The 11,200-nt window shown below is 40.9% G+C and overlaps 1 protein-coding gene across 1 annotated transcript; it reads left to right on the top strand.

The window, feature by feature from the left end:
- Positions 1 to 7,083: 7,083 nt before the first annotated feature.
- On the top strand, positions 7,084 to 10,458 carry TMSB15A (thymosin beta 15A). Its single transcript, XM_045996247.1, has 3 exons — positions 7,084 to 7,263; positions 9,029 to 9,145; positions 10,097 to 10,458. The coding sequence occupies exons 2-3, from the start codon at positions 9,046 to 9,048 to the stop codon at positions 10,132 to 10,134; spliced, it is 138 nt and encodes a 45-aa protein (XP_045852203.1). The 5' UTR covers positions 7,084 to 7,263; positions 9,029 to 9,045; the 3' UTR covers positions 10,135 to 10,458.
- Positions 10,459 to 11,200: the final 742 nt, after the last annotated feature.

The raw sequence follows: 11,200 nt of genomic DNA, 5'->3' as shown, positions 1-11,200 counted from the left end.
CTCCCTTTATCTTAGGAAAGTTGAGTCCTTTAACAAAGACATCAAGATACATGCAGGAAGAATCAAAAATAAACTTCCTCGCCCACACTGAGAATTTATAACCACTCTCCTATCTTTTCCTTTCGCCAGTGCTTCTGTGTATTTGTGTCTGTCCTGATAGTATATAAATCTTATACTTGGGGTTATTCTTGATGAGGCTTTTCCTTTTTTTGCTTTTATATATATATATATATATATATATATATATATTCTCTTGTCATATACTTTTATCAGTCTTTTTGTTTGTCTGTTTTTGTTTGTATACTTCATAAATCTTACCTTGGGGCCCATTTGGGCTGAGCCTTCTCTTTTATCTTCCCCTTTTTTCCTCTCTCTCTCTCTCTCTCTCTCTTTTTTCTTTTTCTTTTCCTTTTTCTCTCATTTGAGTGGGGAATCCTGATTGCTCAGAAGCGTTCCAGGGTCACCTTGACTGCACCACAGTCGATACATCCAGCTACATCTGTTTAGTCATCTCTCACCAAAATGAATAGGAGGAGGAATGCCCAACAGAAGAAAAATACAGAGGATGGACCTTCTGCAACAGAACTAATGCCTATCGACATAGACAATATGTCAGAAAAGGATTCAGGCTAACAATTATCCAGGCAATAGCTAAGGGAGAAAGCCATGGATGACCAAATGGAATTGATTAGGGAAGAACTGAAAGCCACCAGGGATGATGTTCAAAACGCTCTCAATGAGTTCCAATCAAATCTAAATTCTCTAAAAGCTAGGGTAACTGAGACAGAAGATAGAATTAGTGATCTGGAGGACAGATAGAGAGAAAGGATCAGGAAGAAGCCTGGAACAAACAACTCAGAAGCCACGAAAACAGAATCAGGGAAATAAATGATGCCATGAAACGTTCCAATGTCAGAATTGTTGGAATCCCTGAAGGGGAGGAGGAAAGAAAGAAGTCTAGAAGATATAGTGGAAGAAGTTGTCTATGAAAATTTTCCCAATCTCACGAATGGAAACAGCATTCATGTACTAGAGGCAGAAAGGGTTCCCCCCAAGATTTTAGATTCTCGAAAGTCCTCATGACACCTGATAGTAAGAATGAGGAATTATAACTGTAGGCAGACCCTCCTGAAAGCAGCTAGGACAAAGAAGCTCCTTACATACAGAGGAAATCCCATTAGAATAATGTCAGACCTGTCCACAGAAACCTGGCAAGCCAGGAAGGGCTGGCAAGATATATTCAGGGCACTAAATGAGAAGAACATGCAGCCAAGAATACTTTATCCAGCAAGACTGACATTCAAAATGGATGGAGAGATAAAGAGTTTCCAAGACCAGCAGGGCTTAAAAGAGTATGTGACCACCAAGCTGACACTGCAAGAAATATTAAGGGGGATTCTTTTTTTTAAGATTTTATTTATTTATTTGACAGAGAGAGACCACAAGTAAGCAGAGAGAGAGAGAGGGAGAAGCAGGCTCCCCACCAAGCGGATAGCCCAATGTGGGCCTTGATCCCAGGACCCTGAGATCATGACCTGAACCAAAGGAAGAGGCTTAACCTACTGAGCCACCCAGGCGCCCTTAAGGGGTATTCTATAAAAGAGGAAAAATCCTAAGAATATCATTGAACAGATATATAGAGACAATCAACAGAAAGAAACACTTCAAAGGTAACACGATGTCAATAAAAATGTATCTATCAATAATCGCTCTCAATGTGAATGGCCTAAATGCGCCCATAAAAAGACACAGGGCTACAGACTGGATAAAATGACAGGACCCATCGATATGTTGTCTACAAGAGACCCATTTTGAACCTAAGGATACACCCAGACTGTTTGTGAAGGGATGAAAAGCATCTTTCATGTCAATGGACCTCAAAAGACTGGGGTAGCGATTCTCATATCAGATAAATTAGATTTTAAACTAAAGACTGTAGTCAGAGATACAGAAGGACACTACATAATTCTTAAAGGGACTATCCACCAAGATGATCTAACAAATGTAAATATCTACACCCCCAATATGGGAGCAGCCAATTACATGAGAAAACTATTAATCAAGATAAAGAGTCATATTGATATGAATACAATAATAGTAGGAGATCTTAATACACCTCTCTCAGCAATAGACAGATCATCCAAGCAGAAAATTAATAAAGTAATAGGAGCATTGAATGAAACATTGGACCAGATGGACCTCATAGACATATACAGAACATTCCACCCTAAAACATCAGAATACTCATTCTTCTCAAGTGCACATGGAACCTTCTCCAGAATAGACCACATACTGGGTCACAAAGCAGGACTCAACCGATACCAAAAGACTGAGATGATTCCCTGCATATTCTCTGATCACAATGCTTTGAAACTGGAGCTCATTCACAAGGAAAAGTTCAGAAGGAACTCAAACACCTGGAAGCTAAGGACCACCTTGCTTAAGAATGCTTGGATAAACCAGGAGATCAAAGAAGAACTTAAACAATTCATGGAAACCAATGAGAATGAAGACATTTCGGTCCAAAACCTATGGGATACAACAAAGGCGGTTCTAAGGGGGAAATACATAGCCATCCAAGCCTCCCTCGAAAAAACTGAAAAATCCAGAATACACTAGCTGTCTCTATACCTTAAAAAAACTGGAGAATCAACAACAAATCAAACCAGCTCCACACACAAGAAGGGAAATAATCAAGATTAGAGCAGAGATCAATGAGGTAGAAACCACAGATACAGTAGAACGCATCAATGAAACTAGAAGCTGGTTTTTTGAAAGAATCAATAAGATCAATAAACCATTGGCCAAACTAATCCAAAGAAAGAGAAAAGGCCCAAATTATTAAATTATGAATGAAAAGGGAGAATTCACAACTGACACCAAGGAAGTAGAAACAATCATCAGAAGTTATTATCAACAGTTATATGCCAATAAGTTAAGCAACCTAGATGAAATGGAAGCATTCCTGGAAAACTATAAACTCCCCAAACTGAACCAGGAAGAAATTGACAACCTGAATAGACCAATATCTAGTAATGAGATTGAAGCAGTGATCAAAAACCTCTCAAAAAACCAGAGCCCAGGACCTGAGGATTCCCTGGGGAATTCTACCAAACTTTCAAAGAAGAAATAACACCTATTCTCCTGAAGCTGTTCCAAAAAATTGAAGCAGAAGGAAAACTTCCAGACTCTTTTTATGAAGCCAGCATTACCCTGATCCCCAAACCAGGCAAAGACCCTACCAAAAAGGAGAATTTCAGACCAATATCACTGATGAATATGGATGCTAAGATTCTCAACAAGATCCTAGCAAAGAGGATCCAGCAGCACATTAAAAAGATTATCCACCATGACCAGGTGGGATTCATCCCTGGGTTACAAGGATGTTTCAACATTCACAAATCAATCAATGTGATACAACAAATCAGTAAGAGAAGAGAAAAGAACCACATGGTCCTCTCAATGGATGCACAAAAAGCATTTGACAAAATTGAGCATCCGTTCCTGATGAAAACACTTCAAAGGATAGGGATAGAGGGAACATTCCTGAACTTCATAAAATCTATCAATGAATGAAGCACAGCAAATATCATCCTCAATGGGAAAAAGATTGCAGCCTTCCCCGTGAGATCAGGAACAGGACAAGGATGCCCACTCTCACCACTCTTGTTCAACATAGTATTAGAAGTCCTAGCAACAGCAATCATAAAACAAAGAGAAATAAAAGGTATCCAAATTGGCAAAGAAGAAGTCAAACTTTCTCTCTTCGCAGATGACATGATTCTTTATATGGAAAACCCAGAAGACTCTACCCCCAAACTACTAGAACTCATACAGCAATTCAAAGGATACAAAGTCAATGTACAGAAATCAGTGGCTTTCTTATACACTAACAATGAAATTACACAAAGGGAAATTAGAGAATCGATTTCATTTACTATAGCACCAAGAACCATAAGATACCTGAGAATAAACCTAACCAAAGAGGTAAAGGATCTGTACTCGAGGAGCTACAGAACACTCATGAAAGAAATTGAAGAAGACACAAAAAGATGGAAGACCGCTCCATGCTCTTGAATCGGAAGAATAAACATTGTTAAAATGTCTATACTGCCTAGAGCAATCTATACTTTTAATGCCATTCCGATCAAAATTCCACAGGTAGTTTTCAAAGAGCTGGAGCAAATAATCCTCAAATTTGTATGGAATCAGAAGAGACCCCGAAATGGTAAGGAAATGGTGAAAAACAAAAATAAAACTGGTGGCATCACGTTACCTGATTTCAAGCTTTACTACAAAGCTGTGATCACCAAGACAGCATGGTACTGGCATAAAAACAGACACATAGACCAGTGGAACAGAGTAGAGAGCCCAGATATGGACCCTCAACTCTATGGTCAAATAATCTTCGACAAAGCAGGAAAAATATACAGTAGAATAAAGACAGTCTCTTCAATAAATGGTGCTGGGAAAATTGGACAGCTATATGTAGAAGAATGAAACTCGACCATTCTCTTACACCGTATATGATATATTCGATATCAGCCACCACAACTTCTTTCAAGATATGTCTCCAGGGGTGCCTGGGTGGCTCAGTGGGTTAAAGCCTCTGCCTTCGGCTCAGGTCATGATCCCAGGGTCCTGGGATTGAGCCCTGCATCAACTGTACTGGATTTAAAATTACAAAAAGAGAACATTTGTGAATGGTTGTTTGTAATAGAATACTTGGTAAAGGAACTCTATTTATATTGCTAATACTGGGGATGCCACAACTGGTCTTTATAAAAAAGAAAAAGTGAGGGGCGCCTGGGTGGCTCAGTGGGTTAAGCCTCTACCTCTGGCTCAGGTCATGATCTCAGGGTCCTGGGATCAAGTCCCTCATTGGGCTCTCTGCTCAGCAGGGAGCCTGCTTCCTCCTCTTTCTCTGCCTGCCTCTCTGCTTACTTGTATCTCTGTCTGTCAAGTAAATAAATAAAATCTTCAAAAAAAAAAAAAAAGATATGTCTCCAAAGACAAAGGAAACACAAGTGAAATGAACTTTTGGGACTTCATCAAGATCAAAAGCTTCTGCACAGCAAAGGAAACAGTCAACAAAACAAAAAGGCAACCCACGGAATGGGAGAAGATATTTGCAAATGACAGTACAGACAAAATGTTGATGTCCAGTGTCTACAAAGAACTTCTCAAACTCAACACACACAAAACAGACAATCATATCAAAAAATGGACAGAAGATATGAACAGACACTTCTCCAATGAAGACATACAAATGGCTATCAGACACATGAAAAAATGTTCATCATCACTAGCTATCAGGGAGATTCAAATCAAAATCACATTGAGATATCACCTTACACCAGTTAGAATGGCCAAAATTAGCAAGACAGGAAACAACGTGTGTTGGAGAGGATGTGGAGACACGGGAACCCTCTTCCACTGTTGGTGGGGATGCAAGTTGGTGCAGCCACTTTGGAGAACAGTGTGGAGATTCCTCAAGAAATTAAAAATAGAGCTTCCCTATGACCCTGCAATTGCACTCCTCAGTATTTACCCCAAAGATACAGATGTAGTGAAAAGAAGGGCCATCTGTACCCCAATGTTTATTGCAGCAATGGCTACAGTCGCCAAACTGTGGAAAGAACCAAGATGCCCTTCAGTGGACGAATGGTTAAGGAAGATGTGGTCCACATACACGGTGGAGTATTATGCCTCCATCAGAAAGGATGAATACCCAACTTCTGTAGCAACATGGATGGGACTGGAAGAGATTATGCTGAGTGAAATAAGTAAGGCAGAGAGGGTCCATTATCATATGGTTTCACTTATTCGTGGAGCATAACAAATAACATGGGGAGATGGAGAGGAGAAGGGAGTTGAGGGAAATTGGAAGTGGAGATGAGCTTTGAGAGACTATGGACTCTGAAAAACAACCTGAGGATTTTGAAGGGGCGGGGAGTGGGAGGTTGGGGGAGCCAGGTGGTGGGTATTATGGAGGGCACGTATTGCATGGAGCACTGGGTGTGGTGCAAAAACGATGAATTCTGGTACGCTGAAAAGAAATAAAAAAAAATTCTTCAACAAACATACAAAACTCTCAAATTAACACGAAGTGCTACAAGAATATAGAAAAAGGAATGTATAGAGAGAAGTGAGAAGGGCTTGAGAAATCCTCATGGACAGAGTGGATGCTGATCTATGCAGAGTATCTTTACCACCATACATGAACCATATGGCAAATATTGGATACAAGCTAAAAACATCGTTCTATCTCCATCTTACCTTAATGGTCTAAGATTCTGTGCGAGTATCCAGAAAATGACTGAACATTTAGTCCTTTCAAGTAACTACTGGATCCTCACTTTCCTCCCCCAACATTGACACTGGGTGGGTGCTGCTGTCTCAAATTTCTGCTCTATCACAGATGTATCATTTCAATCTATAGACAGGTATTTAGTGTCTTCTGTGGGCCCAGCAAAGTGCTAGGGACTGGGAGATAAATGATGAATAGCCTCAGTAGATCCTCCTATGAGTACCCTAAACTGACTACTACCACGTTCACTGGCTGAGAAAATTGAAAATGTGACTTTTACATAGGATAGCACCACTGTGACGGAAAAGTTCAGCCGTGGGCGTGAATGAGTGAACTGCCCACCCTCTCAAGGAGCTCCCCTCCTCCACGTCCTGGCGAAGGATTTGAACAGACGCCACTGAGCATTATTTCTAAACCATTGTTTGGTTATCACGGAGTACTTAGGCTCTATGGCTATAAAACCCGGTTCCAGAGTTTGGAACCTAACTGGGCAAGAAAGAAGTGCTTGCTTATTGTAGAGGTCCCAATTATCTTGGAAGAGTGAGTGAACTTGGGAAGGAGGGAAGTGGATCCTTAGCAAGATAATAGTGGGAGAGACCCGGGAGGCAGGCAGGTGATCCCTCGGCAAATCAGAGAAGACTTGGGCAGTGTCTGGGGAGGTTGCGCCAGTATGACGTCATCAAGACACTGACGCAGGAGAGAGGTCCTGAGAAGAGGGAAGACAGTGGACTCAAGCCTACAAGACGAAAGCCCGGGGAGAGGTGGACTTGGGGGCAGCGAAGAGGAGGACTTGGGATCCCTCAGCCAATCAGAAGTGGTTGGGGCGGCGTCCGGAGCGGAGTTGCCTCCGCGACTTATAACTGCAGGGTGCCACGCGGGAAGGTTAACCTCGTCCAGTGTGTGGAGTGGCGTTGGTTCAGCCGTCGTCCTTTCAACCGTCTTCAAGCCATCAGGTGAGGACCTGCCGTCCCAGCAGAGCCAGAATACTATGGGAGCAGGAGGGCGCAGCGGCTGCAGGGCGGAAGGGGTCGGTCTCTCGGGAACTGGCGCCGCCTCTGTGCGTTGCGGAGTCCTCCCAGGGTGGGTCTTTGGAAGGTAGGAGGGGGCGGCGTGTTTGCGGTGGGTGCAGGCCCGAGAATGAGAGGAATCTGAATGCTGCCGGGTTTGGACCCTCTGGAGCTGGCCCTTTGCGTTCTCCCTTCCTGTGGCCAAAAGGTGGGCTGTGCGCCCAACAAAGATAATGGTTATTTTAAAATTTAAGTGAAGTGCTCCTGATAAAATGGCCCATGCGCCCAGCCCTTTGTAATTTATTTGTTAGTCCCTGTTTTCCTATCTCTGGAGATGGGCGACTGGTCGTTCATCAGAAGGTCTTGGGGTGACCTCGATGGAAGGGAGGCATACTCAGGATTCTGGCTGTTTGGGGGTCTTTCCATTCTACTCCGGGCACTAGACGTGTCTTAACCCCACCAGTATGGGACCAGGCACGAGCTGGACAGCTTTGTTTTCTGGTCTCTGGGGTCTTCAGTTGTCTCTGCTCAGATAAATCCAGAATGGTCACAGGGCACCTCATCTCCTAACCTCTCCTTATGCAGAGAAAACATGATGAAGTAAAAATCAACTCTATTTGGTTTATCCCTCAGCTGAAGTCCTTGGTCTGATCCTAATTAGTTGTGTCTTATAACAGCATTTACAAACCAGTGCCAAAATGAGCTAATATGAGACATGTAATTAGTTATAACTGGATTAAATCCTCTGCCTCTCTTATTGTGGCTCCTGAATCTATCTTTGGGCAGATAAAATGGAAAGAAACTAGTGCAACTTATGCCACCCTTATTTGTTGTTGTTGTTGTTTATTTTTTTTATTTCTTTTCAGCATAACAGAATTCATTGTTTTTGCACCACACCCAGTGCTCCATGCAATATGTGCCCTCCCTATTACCCACCACCTGGCTCCCCCAACTTCCCACCCCCTGCCCCTTCAAAACCCTCAGATTGTTTTTCAGAGTTCATAGTCTCTCATGGTTCACCTCTCCTTCCAATTTCCCTCAACTCCCTTCTCCTCTCCATCTCCCTATGTCCTCCATGTTATTTGTTATGCTCCACAAATAAGTGAGACCATATGATACTTGACTCTCTGCTTGACTTATTTCACTCAGCATAATCTCTTCCAGTCCCGTCCATGTTGCTACAAAAGTTGGGTATTCATCCTTTCTGATGGAGGCATGATACTCCATAGTGTATATGCCACCCTTTTTTTTAACCCTTTTTTTACGCTGCTTCTTACTCCCCAAGAAAAATGCCCCAAATTAATTGAATGCAATATGAATTTGCTCAAATAAGTGCTGTCTTTTGTTACAAAATCATTAGTTGGTTAAACACAGTCCTTATTTTTCTTCTTTCTCTATCTCTTCTTTGCTTCTGTCACCTCCATTTGACCTCAGCTCTGATTGTAAAAGAGTCAGACATACTGACTCTGGATTTTAGAGCATCTTGGTTTCTAGTGCATCCTGATTCAGGCTTTTACTACTTATCGGAAATGGGGCAGTGATGTGTAATTCAAAGTATTCTAATAAAAACATGACTTTTCTAAGATGTGTGCTGTTTTCTTTTTGAAAATCAGCAGGTAAAATATGCATTGATATTAAATATGAGAATTATTGGCTGTGATTCCTTAGTATGACATTAATTCTGCTGATTTTAAGTTAAAACTTTTTTCAGTCTTTCTTTTAGTCAAGATGGGTGATAAGTCAGAGTTGTCTGAAGTAAAGAAGTTTGACAGGTCAAAACTGAAGAAAACCAATACTGAAGAAAAAAATACTCTCCCTTCACAGGAAAGTAAGTCATCGGACTGGGGGTTTCTACTGGAGAAAAACAATGGTGAACGTTTATAGGCTCAGTAAATAAACTATTCCAGTAAATTTTGCCACTGACTAAGCAATAATTAGAGTACCATTGTATTTAATGCAACAGTTAAAATATCAAATAGTTGTTTTCTTACTTCAGTTCTATAAGCAGTTCTCACGTGACAGACCCAAGAAGTAATGGGAAAATAAAAATCTAGTTTCTTGTTGGAAAATTACTAAAAATCTCATTATAACTAATCTTGGAATATTAGACTAAGGACTAGAAAAGTCTTAGTTTTGTCTACTTTATGGTTATTCGGCATTTTCTGCATCTAGCAGGTTGGGTCCATGATTTCATTCCTAAAGAACCACACAAGCTGCAGTATTGGCTTTCTCTACCTGATTGACAAGATAAGGTAGAGAAAAACTTTAGATTTGGGGGCACTCAAGGTTCCCAGACTCCAGAGGATCAGATTTGCCCTTGAGAGTTATAGCCAGATAGAAAAACTCCAAGCATATTCACAAACCTGAGGGGCACTTTTTGTCATGTCAGTGTTATTTGATAATGCAGTTAAGTCAGAAGTACCTGAAAAGGTATAACTTCCTAATTATATAGTGATAGATAAATCTGAGGAAAATGCTTCACTTCCTCTTCAGTCTCAGAATAATCTATAGAAAAAATGGCAATAGCGTAAATCTGCCTCTCATATGAAAAAAACCATGTAGTTGATGTACGTTCTCATAAATGTTCAGGTTGTTAACATGTGTGCACATGCAACACAAACACTCAACTGGGGATTTGTGGTTAGTGCCTTAGCCTTCAAATTTAAAGCAGATATGGCAAGCTTCAATAACTTGGCAAATAACTCTTGGAAGAAAACTGAACTTACTCCTAGGAATATGTCTTCTTAATGATTTTTTGTGTGTTTGTTTTACCCCCCAGCTATCCAACAAGAGAAAGAGTGTGTTCAAACGTCATAAAATGGGATCTCCTGCCTACACCAAATTTCAACATTGCTTAAGTATCTCAGTTTGGGGCTTGTTTTATATAAGCCTACATGTTTGTAGAGATTTTAGGCATCTTCTGATTTCTTCCCACCTGTATCCCAGCCAATATTCCCTTTTTAAAATTTTCCGTTGATACATACATGCCATCTGGAAGGTGCTGTCCATAATCTTACCATTTATGACCTTTGTTTTTGTATTCCTTGCATCCCCAAAAGTTAAGCTACTTTAAACTTTCTACAGTGGATGAATCTGCTATTCGACGATATTCATGAAGTGGCATGCATTTGTAACTTCTCAGTTTATTTTCATTTCTAATGTGGTGATAAAATAATAAGTATAGTCATTGTATTGAGACTCTGGTGGCCCATTCTTGGTGGTCTTCTAAGGAATGAAAGTGCACCAAAGGTACTCTTTTTAGCCAAACAAAATGGTTTAAAGAAAGCCACTTTAGGATATTAGTCACAGGGAAAAGTCTCTCCTTTGTCCAGGTCCAGTGGATTCTGACTTGGGAATGCTAGGTGCTTTTCCATAGAGTTGGAATCATGGTTCTCCCATGAGAACCTTGGGAGAGGGGGTAACATGGACTAGCCTCCTTATCTTGAAAGTGAGAAAATGAAAACACAGGGTCTGAAGTGATCTAAGGCAAATAAGTGCTGGGATGTTTAAACTGGGCTCTCTCACTTTCTTTAATGTGTTTTTAAACTTAATAGAAGGAGACCCCGACACTGGGGTTTGATGGGAGAAAGGGGAAAGAGGCACATGCTAGCACACATCGTGCTAAGCACATCACATCTATTGAACACAAATTCAGATATATAATACCTGCTAATGACCTGCAACACTGAATCTATGCTCTCATTCTTGTCTGGAACAGAATTTACTGTTTTCTGAACCAATTATTTTTGGTGTTCATGGTGAGCACAAGGTGTGTGTGTGTGTGTGTGTGTGTGTGTGTGTGTGTGTATGTGTGTGTGTGTATATATATATATATATATATATATATATATATATATATGGGTCAGCTGATAGCATCAGTTGG

The sequence above is a fragment of the Meles meles genome, chromosome X (assembly GCF_922984935.1).
Source record: "Meles meles chromosome X, mMelMel3.1 paternal haplotype, whole genome shotgun sequence".
In the NCBI taxonomy this organism is placed as follows: Eukaryota; Metazoa; Chordata; class Mammalia; order Carnivora; family Mustelidae; genus Meles; species Meles meles.
The sequence above is the reverse complement of the archived record's forward strand: the minus strand, read 5'-3'. Positions and strand labels throughout refer to the sequence as shown.

Excerpts from the sequence above, each read along its gene's own strand:
- TMSB15A (XM_045996247.1), top strand. The coding sequence starts at position 9,046 with ATGGGTGATAAGTCAGAGTTGTCTGAAGTAAAGAAGTTTGACAGGTCA. Across the intron at positions 9,146-10,096 it reads TACTCTCCCTTCACAGGAAA|CTATCCAACAAGAGAAAGAG; the intron begins GTAAGTCATCGG and ends TTTACCCCCCAG.